Source organism: Raphanus sativus, chromosome 1, assembly GCF_000801105.2.
Source record: "Raphanus sativus cultivar WK10039 chromosome 1, ASM80110v3, whole genome shotgun sequence".
In the NCBI taxonomy this organism is placed as follows: Eukaryota; Viridiplantae; Streptophyta; class Magnoliopsida; order Brassicales; family Brassicaceae; genus Raphanus; species Raphanus sativus.
In genome coordinates, this window is record NC_079511.1 from 23586245 (window position 1) to 23606436 (window position 20192).

At 29.4% G+C, this 20192-nt stretch overlaps 2 protein-coding genes across 2 annotated transcripts; one reads left to right on the plus strand and one right to left on the minus strand.

Annotated features, from left to right (window-relative positions):
* The first annotated feature begins 257 nt into the window (after positions 1–257).
* On the plus strand, positions 258–1201 carry LOC108849019 (uncharacterized). The gene is made up of 3 exons (XM_018622514.2): positions 258–503; positions 596–854; positions 932–1201. Exons 1-3 carry the CDS (start codon positions 420–422, stop codon positions 1105–1107), a joined length of 519 nt encoding a protein of 172 aa, XP_018478016.1. The 5' UTR covers positions 258–419; the 3' UTR covers positions 1108–1201.
* A 15104-nt stretch (positions 1202–16305) lies between these two features.
* LOC108849029 (putative FBD-associated F-box protein At1g50980) lies at positions 16306–17541 on the minus strand. The gene has a single exon (XM_018622525.1). The coding sequence runs from the start codon at positions 17539–17541 to the stop codon at positions 16306–16308; it is 1236 nt and encodes a 411-aa protein (XP_018478027.1).
* Between the last annotated feature and the right edge of the window lie 2651 nt (positions 17542–20192).

Below are 20192 nucleotides of genomic sequence, written 5' to 3' on the forward strand. Positions count from 1 at the left end.
TAATGAAACACGAACAAGATGCAACGGGCGAGTTAAATCAAAATCCAAATTGGGCCAAGACTTTGTCAGAACGTTAATGGCCCATGAAAGCCCATAAAGAATAGCGATGTACAGTAGTTTAAAATCTGTTTGTTGCTCGTTATGTTTTGATATGCATTGTATTTCTTTTTTTACTTGTAGTATGCGTTTTGCAATTGTCTCTTCACCTGCTTAACTAATTGAAAAAAATTCTGTTTTGCTATTCGATTGGATATTATTATGTTATCTTACTCGAGAGATTTTTCGTGGTATCATCCGTTTTTGACTGGAAAAAAATGTTCCTTATCGCCTCTTTAGACAAGAATGCTATGAGGACATATATGACATAATTTATTATGTTGTTTTAGCCTTGTTGATCGTTGGAATCTATTAAACTAAAGATGGAGTTGGATCCAAAGAAGATTATTGAAGTATTGGAGAAATATGAAGCTGAAGCTGATCAGGTTTTCGTAATTCGAAGTCAGGTAACTTAAAACTTGTTTGGTAGTAGCATCTTGCTGGATTGCCTTGTAGTTCACATTTGCAAAAACAATCAATGTGTAGTGTAATATAACAGATGGTGGAGAACGACAGGGAGAGGAATGCGAACCGAGAGGCTCTTACAGCACTCAGGAAGAGAGCACGGACAACGAAGACTAGTGTTCCTTCTCCTTTTGATTCTACGATGAAAATTACCCAACGGAAACCTATGGCACAGGAAGTTTGCTCGACGTGTGGATCCCATGACTCTAGTGAACCCACGTGGATGATGCTCCCAGGAGCTGACCTTTTTGTTGCAGTTCCTTTTCATGCTGTGCATACAATGCTGGAAAAAGGTTTGCTACTTTCTTACAAGATTAAATGCACTACACTAGTCTCTCATGAGTAAATGGCGTTTCCTGTTAATGTGTAGATGAAGAGAAGATGGGGTTTGAATCGAAGAAACTGCGGAGCTTACTGAAGGAGAAGACTCTTTTTCTATCTGAACTTGGGGCTCTTGCTGATAGCATTCCTCCTGGCGTTATCAGATCTTTGGTTGCGTTAAAAGGACAAACCTTAAGCTTAAGTAGAACAATGTTGGGATGTTGAAGGATTTGTAGAACTTGTTTCTCCTCATTCACTATAGGCAGAGTTTATTAAAGGAGAAGACTCTTTTTCAATCAGACACTTGTTTCTTTCTGCCTATAGTGAGCTTGAAAATATAAAAGAGAGTTTGGGTTTAGAGAATTTGCATTTTTCTTGTTATGGGATACTATATCCGACTCGATTTTGGCGGGTTTGTTCATCCTTTTTGGGGGAACCAAACAAGCTATCAGGAAGAGTATACTCCAGAGTCCAGACTTGTATCTTGCCTTGAGAAATGATAAACAAGACCGTATAATGAAGTAGCTTACTTAGGTTAGAAGTAAATCCAAGGCCTTGATTCTTATCATTCATTTACCCGTTGTAGAGATTATTATTGTAGCCATGTTCGTCGTTGCTGTTTTTTTTTTCCGAATTATACAGAGGTATCCTGGCCCCACATAAATGGTCTAGACTAGTCACGTGTTACCATGTGTCGATCCTCTGTCCTTGGCAATGCCGAAATGTTAATTCCCCAGTGACCGGGATTTGAACTCAGGTGGCAGAACTCACAGTTATGAGGCCTTTACCACTAGAGCTAGAAGCCCCGGTTCGTCGTTGCTGTTTGCTACTAGCTGAAGATGGCTTTCACCTTTATCATTATCATTTGTCAAGAAAAGAAAAATTAAATGTTTAGGCAACAACTTTTAGTGATTTCCTCGTATATATGTTTAGGTATTGTGTCAGTATTTCAAATTACAATGCTCTCTGTCTACAAAAACTCACTTTTGGCGAAACAAAAGATTAGGTTTATGAATGGCACGACTCGTTGGCCAAGCTGCCACCTCCACTAAAACCTCTTATATTCCAACGGTCGTCTCTCAAAGCTTTGAGAATACTACAAAATCTCAATAGCTCTTGATCGTTCGTGTGATTTTGCTACACGCATCACACCCTTAAGTGGATCAGGCAATTTTCTCTCTCAACCTCGTCTTATCAAATCGCCGCACTCAATGTCATCAATCTTCTACAAAACCAGGAAACAAAACTGACCACATGTTATTTTTCAGTTAACACTAATCTTCATGATATTGTTATACTGTTACATACGTCTCACATCATATCAAGGGAGATATATCTCTTCTAAGTGATGTACAATACATTTTGACATTGTCCCCTCACTAGTTACAAAACCTGAAGAAACTATGATACATCATAGTTTTTACTAGTTTTGACCATGATATAAGTCTCGTTTTAGAGTCTTTTTGTATATATTTCGAGTCATTTTCAAGACAGAAAGGGCATGAACCTGAAAGTATCAAGTTCGCATCGATTTCTGTATCTGGTGTCGAGATCACCTTTAGAGCATCTCTAACTCTACTGCAAAATAGAATGAAAAATACAGTAATAAACAAACAAAAAATGTATTATTCCAAATATAGAGTAATGTTTTTTTGTATGTTCATGACTCCATTTTCCATTTTATTTTATAGTAAATTTTGCAATTGGGGGGGGGGGGGGTTAGAGATGCTCTTAGACATTCCAACTTGAAGATATTGAAGAAAAGCCTACAAGTTTTATATAAATGAAAAAGAGTTAAAATCGTGTTTTTGACTATATATAGGTTTTTAGCAGTTCTTGTAACTTATGCTTAGATACTGGGAGATTAAGCTATGGATTTTGGGGAAAGAGATCTGAACTCGACATGATGAGAGAAGATTTTGAGTTTCCGTTTCTTACTTTATTCTTATTATTATGCATTTTATTCATAAATTGAGTAATACATTTGTTAGATTTAGAATTCCTCAAAGGTACTGAATGAATTGTTAGATCTGATAGAATTATCAGGGATCCATGTATTCTTCATCTAAGTTGTTCTTAACGCTATTTCTTCACCTTGAATCTAGATTCTAGGATGATTGATGGATGCGACATCATGAGTAATTACCGGAAATGAACTTAAATTGGTTAAATACTATTCACAACGACAATTGGTCTAAGAATGCAGTGAAAAATCAACTTGTGTTTATTGCATTTCTGAATCAATCAAGTTCGTTTGCATTTCTGAATCAAAAAATTCGCAACGAACGTTGAAAATCTATGAATTAGACATTAGAGAGTCTTTGTAGTGAGAGTTGATTTATTATTGCTTAGAGTTTTGAGTTTGAGAACAATTCTTAATTAAACGATAATCTATCTTGTCTTGAACTCTAGTTTCTCTGAGTCTGGCGCTTATCATCTCTGAAACCTTCAATCCATCTCTATTTGAAAAGTTAGTTTTCTATGTGTTACACTCACGATAACTCTTACGACGATTATTTACTTAGGTATCATTAAAGAATTAATAATATTGAATTTAAATACTATTATTAGTTTCTTTGAGTTTCCATTTTAATTTTTCAAAATAAAATATATAGTAAAGAGGAAAATTGTATAAAGTAAAAAAACCGAAAATATATGTATGTATAATATTATTCAATTAAAAAGGAAATATTTCGTTTAAAACATATTTTTTAAAAAAATATACTTTCAAAGTAATAAAAATACTTTCTCTATATCTCAATTTTTTGGATGAAAACAAAAATATATTTTTATAAAATGTGATTTTATTAAACAAATCCACAAATTGATATTAAAAATTAATATTGTTCCTTTTAAGCATACTTTATACAATGTAAAATAAATAATTTTCAAAGTAACAGAAATATTTTCTTTATATATATATATATATATATATCTATTTTATTATATGATAACATAAAAATAACATAAACCGATATATGTTTAATTGACTAAAAATAGTTTAATTGACTAAAAATAGTTCAAATTTGAAGAAATACTGTTCTTCATTTTTTTAAGATGAACGTTTTTTATTTATAAAGTAATCTTTAACTTTAACTTATTGTTATTTTGTATTTAAATAAATAATCAGTGTTAATGTCACCCAATTAATTTCAAACTCTATATTATTACTTTCATCTAACTAAGTCTTAATAATGAAGAACATGGAATTATTAATTTCAGAGAATCCTATGTTTGATTTAGAAGAATTTAGAATAAAATAAACTCAGATTTTTGCTTTAGAATATTTTTGTTAATCATTTAAGAGATATGTGTATTTGGTACTTTTTGTAAATCTAAAATTTTATTTTTATTTATTGTGTTATATGTAATAATTGTATCATATATTAATTTTTAACTTACTGATAGAATCTGATTACTGTTAAAACAAAAAATGGATAAAATTAGTCAATTTTGAAAAAGTAAAAGGTTTTACTAATAATTAATTAAAAATAGAGAGAATATACTTAGAATATCTAATCTATTAATTTAGGGATTATCTACTATTTGAAGTTCTCATTTAAATTTTGGACTCTTTCATAGTTGTTGCTAGAATATATCATGCCTCCTATACAATGCAACCTACCAACTTAAATTAAACCATATCTTAACCAACATAGATTAGTTAAATCTAACCAGTAATACTTTTATAATATTTTTGGTTAATCTCTTAATATAATTAGATCATATAAAACTGAACCACTTTTAAATCAACGAGTTCCATATCATTCCAGACATAAGAAAAAAAATATCCGACTCATTTACAACGTAAGTATACAAAGACCGTGTATGCTTATGCTCATTGATCTTCCAAAAACCAAATAATTGTGGCATAGACCAACATAGGCTCATGTTCGTATCACTAACTTTACTTCCATATATTTACTCTTCACCTACATCATATCACAACATACACAGTTCTGCAAGAACATGATTTTTTTTTGTTCAAACAACCAAATAATGGTGGCATATGGTCAGTAGATTTTTTAAATATGTTTTTTATATATTACATTTTACGAGATTATGTGTATAAGTTTTTTTTTTGAAAAATAGCATAACTATGTGTATAAGTTAAAAGGTAAAAAGTGTGTAAAGGCAAATTATTATACTAAAAATGAAAGAAGATTAAATACAAACTAATAACAAGCACAACACAAATTATAACACTATTAAATTCTATATATATTTAATAAAATATTATATATATGTCTAATATATATATATATATATATATATAAATGTTACACAAAATATATATAATATTATATACACATATTATATATACCATATATTATTAATTGAAATTTGACAAATCAATTTCCGCCCTTTAGGGTGGGTCCTAATCTAGTTTCTTTTTAAAGAAAAACTGAAGCACACTATTGGAGAACATGTTAATTCATTTTTTGAAGAACTTCAAATTTTGAAGAAAAATGAAGTTTCGCAGAGATGCTTTAATAGTGAAATATTTATTCATAATCTTCAGGTGGACATAATATCTTAAAATTACAGCAAGAAAACACCCATAAATTATATAATATAATTTCACAAAAAAAAACAATCAAAATTTTAGTGCTGATTTTTAAGAGATATTAAAAATGGAACCTAAAAATAGTTTTTCATGGTAATCATATTTTGATCAAATAATTTACAAATATTTTAAAATAGCATATAATTTTAATTAGTTATGTATATATTATACTTTATCATTGTTAAAAATATGTTTTCTTAATATTTAGTTTCTTTATGTATGTGGAACTTAATATACCCACCCAAATAAATATGAATTATCATTTTAATATTATTTATAATAATTTCAGTTTACCTCTCAAGATATCTAAGGCATACAATGATTTAGAAGTTTTAAAATATTTTAATTATTATAAATATTGATATTTGTTCATGAGGTTACAAAACTTTATCAGCTATACTTATGTATGTAATTTCCTGTTGATCATCTCTTTATTTCTAATATAACTAATTTGATTTGACTTAGTTAGAATAAAAAATAATTATACTTGAGTTTGAGTTTGAAAGAAGGGAGTTTTGTAAATATGACTCAAAACTTAAATTCAAATACAAAATAACTTATAAATTTTTTGGAATTTTCATTTGCACTATTCACTCCAAAAGTTCAGATTATTCACGAAAATATCATTATTATTTTTTTCGAAGATGAGTTTTTTTTACTCTCACATCCTCATTTTCTTCGAGTATTTTACAAAATTGTCATTGCCAACAATACACTAACCACCATGAATAATCAATTTGAATCTCTTAGTCCACCTAAAATCGATTTACACTCATTTTATCTCATTTCTTATGAACTAAAAACATGTCATTCACTTTTTCTCTATATTCATCGAAAAACCCAAGATTTTGATTCTAAAATTTTTATGGTTCATAGAGGCATTCAAACTTATGATTCTTGGTGGGTCGCTTTCGTTTGAGCTTCTTTGTGTTTAGAGAAGACTTATGTGTGCTAAACAAGTTAACTCACTGGTTGAAGCTATGAAATCAATTTTTTCCATATCTGTCCGTTAGATCTTCTATCTTCTGGTAGTAGAAGACTTAAACATAAATATCCTGGTCAATGCATAAGTTAGTTTTGCAATTGAATTTTATATTCATTTCTAGAGATAAATTCTATGGAAGTCTTCCACATTTATTTGTTAGCAAAAGAATCTCGAAAATACTTGAAAATACATCTTGGTAAGTCGTCTAGGATAAACATGCTAGTTTGCATTTGACCGGATTGTGTCAGCAATTTGGAAGTACGTAAGTCGATAAGGATATATCTAATCTATTAATTTAAAAATAGAGAGAATATACTTAGAATATCTAATCTATTAATTTAGGGATTATCTACTATTTGAAGTTCTCATTTAAATTTTGGACTCTTTCATAGTTGTTGCTAGAATATATCATGCCTCCTATACAATGCAACCTACCAACTTAAATTAAACCACATCTTAACCAACATAGATTAGTTAAATCTAACCAGTAATACTTTTATAATATTTTTGGTTAATCTCTTAATATAATTAGATCATATAAAACTGAACCACTTTTAAATCAACGAGTTCCATATCATTCCAGACATAAGAAAAAAAATATCCGACTCATTTACAACGTAAGTATACAAAGACCGTGTATGCTTATGCTCATTGATCTTCCAAAAACCAAATAATTGTGGCATAGACCAACATAGGCTCATGTTCGTATCACTAACTTTACTTCCATATATTTACTCTTCACCTACATCATATCACAACATACACAGTTCTGCAAGAACATGATTTTTTTTTGTTCAAACAACCAAATAATGGTGGCATATGGTCAGTAGATTTTTTAAATATGTTTTTTATATATTACATTTTACGAGATTATGTGTATAAGTTTTTTTTTTGAAAAATAGCATAACTATGTGTATAAGTTAAAAGGTAAAAAGTGTGTAAAGGCAAATTATTATACTAAAAATGAAAGAAGATTAAATACAAACTAATAACAAGCACAACACAAATTATAACACTATTAAATTCTATATATATTTAATAAAATATTATATATATGTCTAATATATATATATATAAATGTTACACAAAATATATATAATATTATATACACATATTATATATACCATATATTATTAATTGAAATTTGACAAATCAATTTCCGCCCTTTAGGGTGGGTCCTAATCTAGTTTCTTTTTAAAGAAAAACTGAAGCACACTATTGGAGAACATGTTAATTCATTTTTTGAAGAACTTCAAATTTTGAAGAAAAATGAAGTTTCGCAGAGATGCTTTAATAGTGAAATATTTATTCATAATCTTCAGGTGGACATAATATCTTAAAATTACAGCAAGAAAACACCCATAAATTATATAATATAATTTCACAAAAAAAAACAATCAAAATTTTAGTGCTGATTTTTAAGAGATATTAAAAATGGAACCTAAAAATAGTTTTTCATGGTAATCATATTTTGATCAAATAATTTACAAATATTTTAAAATAGCATATAATTTTAATTAGTTATGTATATATTATACTTTATCATTGTTAAAAATATGTTTTCTTAATATTTAGTTTCTTTATGTATGTGGAACTTAATATACCCACCCAAATAAATATGAATTATCATTTTAATATTATTTATAATAATTTCAGTTTACCTCTCAAGATATCTAAGGCATACAATGATTTAGAAGTTTTAAAATATTTTAATTATTATAAATATTGATATTTGTTCATGAGGTTACAAAACTTTATCAGCTATACTTATGTATGTAATTTCCTGTTGATCATCTCTTTATTTCTAATATAACTAATTTGATTTGACTTAGTTAGAATAAAAAATAATTATACTTGAGTTTGAGTTTGAAAGAAGGGAGTTTTGTAAATATGACTCAAAACTTAAATTCAAATACAAAATAACTTATAAATTTTTTGGAATTTTCATTTGCACTATTCACTCCAAAAGTTCAGATTATTCACGAAAATATCATTATTATTTTTTTCGAAGATGAGTTTTTTTTACTCTCACATCCTCATTTTCTTCGAGTATTTTACAAAATTGTCATTGCCAACAATACACTAACCACCATGAATAATCAATTTGAATCTCTTAGTCCACCTAAAATCGATTTACACTCATTTTATCTCATTTCTTATGAACTAAAAACATGTCATTCACTTTTTCTCTATATTCATCGAAAAACCCAAGATTTTGATTCTAAAATTTTTATGGTTCATAGAGGCATTCAAACTTATGATTCTTGGTGGGTCGCTTTCGTTTGAGCTTCTTTGTGTTTAGAGAAGACTTATGTGTGCTAAACAAGTTAACTCACTGGTTGAAGCTATGAAATCATTTTTTTCCATATCTGTCCGTTAGATCTTCTATCTTCTGGTAGTAGAAGACTTAAACATAAATATCCTGGTCAATGCATAAGTTAGTTTTGCAATTGAATTTTATATTCATTTCTAGAGATAAATTCTATGGAAGTCTTCCACATTTATTTGTTAGCAAAAGAATCTCGAAAATACTTGAAAATACATCTTGGTAAGTCGTCTAGGATAAACATGCTAGTTTGCATTTGACCGGATTGTGTCAGCAATTTGGAAGTACGTAAGTCGATAAGTCATCCAGCAGAAAAAGAAAACTTCACCATAATTATAATTAGATGATTTCCATGTAAGGTGTTTCAGGATACTTTTGCAATTAAAAAATAAACCTTAAATATTTAATTTTATTTGGACGATTTACACGAAAGTCTTCCCGTAGACGACTTACTTTATTCCGAGATTCTTGTAAAATCTTTGTTATTATAGAAGACTTTCTTGTAAGTCGTATACCAGAAGGATTCCATGTAAGTCATCCATATAAAATTAAATAATTATGTTTTATTTTTCAATTGCAAAGTAACTTGAAAGAAGTTACGTGGAAGTCATATAACTATAATTAAATATTGAAATTTTATTTTTCTGCTGGACGACTTCCTTGTAAGTTGTCTTGGAAAATTCAAAATTTTGACATAATCCGGTCAAATGCAAAAATAACATGTTTATCTTAGACGACTTACCGAAAAGTCTTCTTTGGTATTTTCAAGATTTTTTTGTTAGCAAAAGTAAACCACTATTTACAAAAGAAAAACTTCCAAAGAAGTCTGCCGTAGAGTAGACTTGTTTGGAAAGTCTTCCTTAAATTTTTGATTACAAAAATGAGCTAAATGTTTAATAAACTTTCATTCTTGTTAATTCATGTATATTAGTCCATATTGAGGCTACTGAATGAAATTTATAACTTAATTGGTTATATTTATGAGGTTACCAATATTCATGTTTATTAAATTTTCTAGCTGATCTGAGCTTCTAGGTTAATTTTTGTAAACTTGTTAAGTAACTTTAAGATATGTTTTTTGAACTTTCAAAAGTGTTAAGTAACTTCAAGAATATCAAGTCATATGATTTAATGTGTCTTCTTAGATCATAGGATATATTTTTTTAACTTTCATCATGAAATTGGAAATTTCAATCTTCACTTTAAATTTGAGTTTCCCACTTAAATTTTAATTTTCCGCTTAAATTTTCCGCTTTAAATTTAAGTCTACCGAGAAGTCTTCTGGGTCTTCCGGAATACTTCCCAAAAGTCTTTTAGTGAAAGTGTTATATTTTTGAACTTATGTAATGTTTGATTTTTGTGAATTTGGCTAAATTTTTTGAGGAAGTCTTCTCCCTTGATTGTAGTAAATTTGACTATTTTTATGTTATTATAATTTGCTATTGAAGTTATATCAATAATTTCTATAATGTCAAGTATTTTTGCCGAGATAATATTGTGGACAATGAACATATTTATTTACCAATTGTTTTCATTAATATCTCTTCAAATGTTTTTAAAAAATCACATCTAAAAGAATATACATACAAATCACAAAAAAAAAACAGAAACAAAACTATTATAGATCATTCATCCACAAAGACAAGCTTGGAATCCATTTGATATGGGAGAAGAATCGTTAGAAGACTTCCAAAAAAAATTCTACCGCATTATATGTTAGAAAACTTTCGAAAAGATTTCCCGGAAGTCTTCCAAAATCTGACTCAAATCTGAAAAACCTAAAAATCCAAAAATGTTCATATGGCTTCAAAAAGAGAAAATAAGTGCAAAATGTGATAGATTTACCTTAAAACACACAAAAATTCATATCCAAAAAATTTAGATATACCTTTAAAAGAGTAGAAGATGAGAACCATGTTATAAAAAATTGTAAAAAAAGATAAATTAGTAAGAAAAACATGAGATAAAAAATGAAAAATTGATATAAATTTTTGTATTTTCAAGTTTAACGAGATAAGAGAGAGGTTGGACCGTTGGAGAATTTTAGTTTGAAAAAAGGTAAGAGCTTTATGCAACAAGAGGTTAATTAATATAGAAAATCAAAGATGGTAACTTACCAAAATGCTTAGATCTGTTATCAAAGAAGAGACATGGGAGAAAACTACGTCAGAAACTTACATGAACTCTTCTGGAAGACTTCTTAGAAGTCTTCTATCGCATTATATTTTAGAAGACTTTCCAAAAGTCTTCAAATTCAGATCTAGAGCATATCCAAATTCAGATCTGAAAAATCTGCATATCCAAAAAATGTTCAAATGGCTTAAAATAGAGAAAATGAGTGGAAGATTAGATAGATCTACCTTATAAAACACACAAAAATACATATTTAAGTGGAAGATGTGAACCATCTGATTAAAAATCTATAATTAAAATATATTAATGAGAAAAACATGAGATAAAAAATGATAAATTCATATAAAGTTTGGTGTTTTCAAGTTCAAAAAGATTAGAGAGAGGTTGAAGATTTTTAGTTTGGGAAATATGTAAGATCATTATGCAGCAAGAGGTTACCTGAAGAAAAATTAGACATGGTGACTTACCAAAATGCTCAGATCTGTTATGATAGAGGAGACATGGGAGAAGACTTTGTGAGAGGACTTCCGAAAAATCTTCTGGAAATTTTCTAGCGCATTATATTTTAGAATACTTCCAACAATTCTTCCAAATTCTGATCTATATCTAAAAAAACTGCATATCCAAATTCATATTTGAAAAGCATGCATATCCAAAAACTTTCAAATGGTTTAAAACAGAGAAAAATGAGTGGAAGATTAGATAAACATGTATTTATAGAACACAAAAAATACATATCTAAAATTTATAGATCTACTTTTAAATGATTAGAAGATAAGAACAATGTGATTAAAAACCTGCTAAAACAAGTAAATTAGTGAGAAATACATGAGACAAAATGTATAAATTTTAGTGATTTAATGTTTAAAGAGATTAGAGAGAAGTTAGGGAGTTTTAGAGAGAAAAATATTACATTTTTGTTGCAGCCATTTGAGAGAAAAAATGTGTAAATTTTCCTTTATAAATGGAGACACAAATTTCTATTTAGTTCAAATATTTTTGATCGAGAAGACTTTTAGGGAAGTCTTCTAACCCGCAAATACTATTCATCAGAGGACTTCCTGAAAGTCGTCTAGTCCGTAAATACTATTCATCAGAAGGCTTCTTGGAAGTCGTATAGACCCTAAATATAAAACCCAAATTTAATTAACTAACTAAACACTTCATAAAACTTAAATTCAACTAAAAATGTTTAATACACATAAAACTAAACACATATAGTTTTTTTTTTTAAATGTTTATCTTCCAAACTCCAACCCTAGTAAAACTACAATAGTACAACATATGTTACCAAGCCCTAAACCAAAGAATACTATCTCTTGAAGTCTTCTCATATAAGAGATCTTGAAAATAATTTACAAATTTTATGAAAAATATTTACTCATCTATGTTTAAAATAATTCAATTTTACAATATCTTAATTTATATCATTTTCAAATGTTTATAGTTACATGATTTTTCAGTTTTTCACCCAGCAAAATATTTTTCACAAAATTTGTAAATTATTTTCAAGATCTCTTATATGAGAAGACTTCCTTGAAGTCTCTCAGAAGACTTACGGATCCTCAAAAGAATTAAAAACTTCAGGAGACTTTACGAGGTTATATTAGTAAAAATGATTTCTGTTTTTTTTTTTGTCATAAGAGGCCAGTTATAATTTCACTAGTTTTTTATTACTTTTACATTTGATTCAAGTTTGAGTATACTTTTGAGGTTAAAATCAACTTTTGAGTCATATTTGACAATTTCCCTTTGAAATAATACATATGTAACTCAATATATTCACAACATGAGTGACTTGACTAATCCAACTTATATCCAAAATCGAAGATCTGACTATAACAAAACTACAATTTTATAATAAGAACCTATTTATTTTTGTAGATATAAATTACATAATGACTCAAACATATTAATAAATAAAAGATGCTATTAACTAATTGTTACAAGATAGTTTTACTTATACACATGAGACTTAGAATATTATCGTTATATTCATTTATGTAAATTTTAATCAAATTTAAGTTTTATTTTCTATTTAACTATAAGCACAATATATATTACGTGAAACACAATCTTACAAAAATATATTTACATATCAAAGAAAATAACCAATCTAAATGCAAATAAGAATTTTATCAAAATTAACTATATTAGAATAAAATATTATAGTTGAAATAAGAGAAATAATATACTCAAGTGATAAACAAATCGATTGTTAACCCAAAAACAACCAAACCGAATAGATATAACATATCCAAAATCATATGTACGTATAATTAAAATAAATAATATTATTAGTATAAACTATACATATAAATTAAAAAATGTTTTAAAAACAAAAGTAAATATCAATTGATTATAATATATTAATTTTATAAAGATTTATATTTGTGGATGAACACAGAATAATCAACTAATTTACTTTAAATGACATTTACTGCAGTTGATTCTCTATCATCTATCTTATTAAAACAGAAATATTCTGTTGGACCTAACATTTATTTTGTAAGTTTTTAAATTAAATACACATTTTATACTTTATAGTAAACATACATTAAATCACTAATGTTCCTTTCTTTATACTACTATCCATGTTTCCAAACAATATACTTATTTCTTTATACTACTATCAATGTTTCCAAACAATATATTTTTATACTACTATCAATGTTTCCAAACAATACAATAATTAATTTTAGTTATTTTTATATCTATCATTTTCTCTTTAAAATTTTGTAGAAACGTCATAATTTCATAAATTGCAAAATAATGAACTTTAAAATTTGGATTATAAGATTACAAATTATGAAAATATTACAATTTAAATCAAATTAGATTACATATCAGTCATCCATTAGTTCAATCGGTTAGTCTCGGGTTTTAGTGATTTTTTTATATGAATTTTTTAAAAACTTAAATTGAATTGTCAGATCTCCAGATTAACTGGTATAATCACAATCGGGTTGAATTTAAAAACACTGATTTAAATGCAAAAATATTTTAAATACACACTCTTTAAAAATTACCAAAATATTTGGTAAATTATTAGTGAATTTTTCATCGTAAAATATTCTGCGCTTCCAAAGCGCGGGTCAAGATCTAGTTTAGCTTAATTTAGAAACATAAGTATAATGTGTGATCTTAGAAAATTTGTGAATTCAACCCCTTAAGTACTACTTTGAATCTCCATTTATTATCTTTTTGATGTGCTTTATGTTCTCGACTACTAATTTAATTGAACTTTGATTTTGGTCTCTAAGCTTTTAAAAGCTAACATCGGTGAAGGTAACTTAACAATTGAGGCTGAAGGTAATTTCAGAAACAATAGGTAAATTATGTACGGATTATCTGGTTCGAAACCCTAAAACTAATGTACTCTTGAATTCATGCCTAATAAGAGTAATTAAACGAAAACCGCAGCCCACAGAAAAACCTTTTGTACTGAACTGAATCATAGCAAATTCAGTGTATATACATCAAATGTGTTTGTACTCTCATCGAAAACTCTTTATCCATGGAGTTTTTGTTTCAACTGTTCGTCTTAAAAAGGTTATTAGAGTTTTTGTTTCAACTGTTTGTTTCAAGTGTGCAAATGTACAACAAGATCTGTGAGTATTAGTGTGGTAGGATAAATAAAAAAAAAGACGGAATGTTGGTCCTATCCTAAAAAGGTTTTAGCAATAAAAAGACACATTGTTCCAACTTATACGCCAACCCAAAAGACACAAAACATCCATGCAATGAAGAAACCCGTATTTACCACTTATTTATCAAAGGTTTTTTTGATATACTTTTAAAAATATTTCTCCATTGCAAAACGATGTTTAGGTCTATGATTCAAATTATTTTATAATTTAAATCGTATTTATCACTTATTTTTTGTTTGGGTAGAACACGAATATTTGAGGTTGAAAAAAGCTCTTTTCCCCAGCAGAAGGCGAAATGGGCAAACATATTACCAATTAAACATATCACAGAGCATCAAACTTGAATCATAAGTGAACCTTCGAAATATACCAAATTGATTTGAAAGAACCAAGACTGAGTATGCTAACCACATTGCCGGTCTTGAGTATAAGCACACATCAAACATGTGTTTCTAGTTTAGTATATGCAGAATTTGTTTAGTGCAAGTGGTTAAAGTTCACCATGTATTTAGATCGAGAGTTGGAGTTCGAGTCCTTGTGATTTGTAAACTTTTTTTGGTAAGCTCATATAAATTGGGCCAAAAGAATTTTGTTGCTTTATAGATCCAGAAGAAGAAAACCAAAGCCTTTTTTTAGGAAAACCAAAGTTCCTGTCTTAAATTTGAGATTATATTTTTGACAGTGAAACTGGTCTCTTTGATAACCTCATCAGCAGAAGAAGTGGTACCTGTGCAATTCTTCTAGTTGAGTTTCCTTTTACAAGGATCATTTGCTTTTGAGAATTAGTTTTTTTCTTAAACCTAAAGTTAAACTCTAGTTTCCATTAATTAACTAGAATTCTTGAATTCAACATTAACCGTGCGTTGTGGATACTTCGGTTATGTTGTTACCTTTGTTAGCTTTAACGTCCTTAACATTAAAGGAGTTTTCTTTTTGGTTACCCTTAAAAAAATTTACGTGAGTGGCTCAAGAACTGATTCAGTATTGTGATGTTCTATCTAAGAAGAAACCCATATTGATTAATTTGGGGTTGTATATTACTCATTGCAATATATGTTTTTGTTACTTTGGTTGGTTGTTCTTACAAAAAGTCACTTGAGAGTGGCTCAAGTTGAGTCAGTATTGCAATACTCTGCCTATAAGAATTCCCGATTATTTGGGTTTGTCTCTCTCACTGATAACTATTATTTTATGGGTTTTTAGTTTCGATTATTCTTCTTGATGACAAAGGATATAGAGAGGTTACTTGGGAGTTGGGACAGAAGAGTCAAGTACTAAGTTGGATTTTTATATCTCCATTGCATGGATGTTTTGTGACTTTGGGTTGGTGAATAAGTTGGACGGCCAATACTATCCCATTGTGTCTTTGTATTATTTAAACTTCTTTTTAGATGACCAACATGATTTAGTTTGTTTTTATTCTAATGTATCCTATCACACTACAGACCTTTTGTACACTGCGCATTCTTTCTTACAGTTGTTAACTTGTTACTATCATTTAGTTCGAATATAATTAAGGTGCCAGCAAACTATCGTCATTAGCTGCTTTCCTTATGTTCGGATGAAGGGTAAGGTACCATTTATTTATTTTATAATGAAGATTTACTATTTATTTGATCATAGATTCTACACATGAAACATACATAAAAAAGACAATAAGTTTAGGCCTTCCTTGATTCAATATTAAGAAACACATATTTGATTACGGAAAATAAGAGAAGTATGTTGGAAAATTATCGAAAGTTATTAAAGACCGAGGCGCTCACTCAAACACAAGCATGCAAGTCTTTGAGCCTCTTGCCACAGACTCCAACTCCTTCAGCATATCAACTTTCTTTGCAGATTTTGAGAAGAATGTCGCCTTCTTTAGACAACTCGCATTTGCTAGGATGTACTTTGCAGCTTCTCTCTCTTCGTCGGTGCCGTTGTACTGTCTCCACTCGAAGATCTCCAGATGGGATGACAAACATTCGGGAAGAGAATTTGGCTGGTTCCAAGGAGCAGCCGTCTCGTTGTTCTGATACAACTTGAGAACTCGAAGTTTTGGAGTGTCTTTGAGTAAATTACACCAGTGGGAAGGACATGCATATAGCTCTAGGTGGTCAAGAAAGAGAAAGGAAGTAGCGAGATGAAGATATGGAGACTGTAAACACAGAGAGAGATATCTTGTTGAGACAAGAGAGCCTAGAATGTCCTCAGGTTGGTCACAAACAATGTTGACACTCGCCTTGACCAGCTCCGGCATATTACCAAACCGTAAATAGTTGCTGAAGCTATCCTTAATGCTAAAGCACCTCAAAGCAGGTGCATTGATCACAAACCCATGAACCCCTTCAGGCCTTGACTTCCCAGACCAATTATAGATGCATAAACTCTTCAATGTAGGAACATCAATAGTAAATATCATCACATTGGTATACAAGCTTCTTCTCACTACCAAGTCTTCAAGAAGTGGGCATATGCTTAGAAGCTTAATCACTGATTCGTCGCTTGAGAATCTAACCGATAAAAGGTGGAGTTTCTTGACACCAATCAAAGAAACGTTAGATGGAATATCCTCAAGACTAAGTTTCTGGAGTATGAGGGTTTCAAGTTGTGGATAGAAATACAAGCTTTGGGGCAACTCATAGGATATGTAAAGCATCTCTATTCTCAGCTCTCTCAAAGAGCGAGCAACTGCATCATCAACCAAAGGGTTGATATCAGCGGTTACCGAAAGACCTGGGCTAAACTTGAGCTGCAAGATGTCTACACTTGATTTGCTTCTAATGAATAGCGCAAACATTTTAAAAGTAGGACGAGTATCATCATATCTGAATGTATTTACCTCCTTCCAAAGAGACTTCCACCGTTTTGAAATGGCACTCGTGGCTATAACATCTTTACTAGGAAGAAAAGACAGTATCTTCAGCAACAACTCGTCTGGAAACTCACTCAATGTACCCCTCCTACAAAACGGATTCCTCCTTGTACCCCTCCTACGAATCTGAGCCCTCATTGCTTTTCCAATAACCAAGGAACAAACCCTAAACTCACAAGGAACAAACCCTAAACTCAACCCGTGATTTTTACAAAAAAAAAGATCTAAATCTTATCTTGTATTTTCGATTGTGCTCTCTTCGTTTCTACAAAACTGTGTATCCCTAAATGTTTTTATAGAGTTTTGATATCTCAATGAGAATCCTGTTCAGACTTTACTTTTCAAATATACGTTACGTTTTAATGTTCAAAAAAAAAATATACGTTACGTTTTTTCATTTCCTCTTTTTATTCTTTTTATTTCCATCTTCAAAACGAGGAAAACAGAATAAAACACCCTATTAAAAAAATATTCATAGTCAATGTGGTTACCAGAAATGTATATATATTTTTCCATTTTATAAAAATTATTAAAATAGAGATGGATTTAGAGCCTTAGATGCATGCATGAGATGTTGACTGAAAAGAAGGAAAACTTAACTAATGGAAACAATTTAAATTAGTATATTATAAAACTAGTAAAACTAAAATTGTTCTCTCTTAACAGTTGGTTGGATAATAATCAAAAGAAAATATATATTCATAGTCAATGTGGTTACCAGAAATGTAAATATATTTTTCCATATTATAGAAGTTATTAGAATAAAGATGGATTTATAGCCTTTAATGCATGCATGACATGTTGACTAAAAAGAAGGAAACTTTAACTAATGGAAACAATTTAAATTAATATTTTATAAAACTAACAAAATAAAATTGTTCTCTCTTAACAGTTGGTTGGATATAAATCAAACTAGGCCTGGGCATTCGGGGTCCCAATCGGGATTCGGTTTTATCCAATCGGGTTTTGGTTTTTCGGGTTTATCAAAATCAGCCCCATTCGGATTATTCGAAAGTTTGGTTTGGGACCGGTTCGGGTTCTATCGGGTTCGGGTCGGGGTTAGTAAATCTTCAAAGAACCGGTACAACCCAATGTACTTTCGGGTTCGGGTCCCAATCGGTTCTTCGGTTTAAAAATATTTGATTTTTACCTATTTTTTAATTAAAACATAAGTAAAATTGGTTTGTTTTGGTTTCAAATACCTAATTTCTACATTTTTGTAACTAAAACATAAGTAAAATCGATTAAAAAATATGAAAGAAATATCAACCATGATCATTCAAAATCAAACGAAAGAGAAACATATTTATTGATGAAATAAAAACCAAATAAATGAAATCATAAAAAGAAAACAACGACCTCATGAAATGAGAAACATTGTTTAATAAAAACAAAATCTAAATCTAAATATTTCGAAATTCAAAAGCCATTTTTAACCATCAATCTTCATGTAATAGAACCACCAACCTATATGTAATAGATAAGTATTTTAGATGTTCAATGTATCTTATTATATTTTGAATACATATTAGGAATTGAGATCATGTTTGGTATAAGATCTTTCTGAAATTTTGAATGTTTCAGGTTTTATCGGATATCCATTTAAATTCGGGTTCGGTTCGGATAATACTCATAATCCGAAATACCAAAAAACAAGATCCATTTGGTATTTATGACGGGTTTAGATCGGTTCGGATTCATTTTTATCGGATCGGATTCGGTTCGGATTTCCGGGTTCGCTTTATTTGCCCAGCCCTAAATCAAACAACAATATATGGCCACTACTATATACGCTCTTTTCTTTCCAAATTTTCTTATATATATATATATTAGATCGTCGCTGGTATATGCTCCTTTTGTTTAAATATATTATATATAAAGAAATTAAAAATTTTACAGATTTATACCACATTAGGCAAAATGGCCAAACATATTAGTAAACATATCACATACTAACAAACTTGAATACAAAAAAGTTTCACAATATAAAAAATAAAAACAGAAATTATTTCATAGGTGAGCCTTCAAAAATATACCAAATGGATTCGAAAGAACCGAAATTGAGTATGGTAACCAGTAAAGCGGTTTTGAGTAGAAGCACATCAAGCATACATGTGTTTTTAGTTTAGACTGAGTCTATATATATATTAAAGAAACAACATTTTATACAAAATATTTATTATCGCATGTGGATACAAATTCACCATGTATTTCAGGTAAATTTGATTTCTGCCTAGATGTCTTTTCATTCATAAGTAAATATATAATGGACCAAAAAAAATTTTTTGTTTGAAGGTCCAAAATTATCAGGTCCGACTCTACTAACTAGTAAACTAAATTGCATAATAGAAGCAGAAAATTTTGGCCCGTTCTTGCCTTATATTTGCGATTCTGTTTTTGACAGTGAAACTGATTTCTTTGATAACCCCATCAGCCGAGGAGAAGTGGTTCATGTGCAGTTCTTCTAGTTAGTTTGCTTTTGAGTATTAGTCTTTTTTAAAATCTGAAAATGAAACACTAGTTTTCCATAATTAACTAGAGTTATGCGTAGCTCCTCTAGGAAGGTTGGTTCATGATGCTGTTAATAAAATTTGGGTTAGAAACTGTCGCATCTTTTCTCGGAAAGTAGGAGTATCTTCATTCATATCTATTCCACATTCCTAACAAATCTACTCATAAGTGGATTACGCAAAGAGGTCTTTGGCATATAGACAATTGTTTGATGTTTGTTTCACTTTGGACTCCGGCAGCAAATATCACTCTACCTGAAATCACCCCAATTCCTGCTT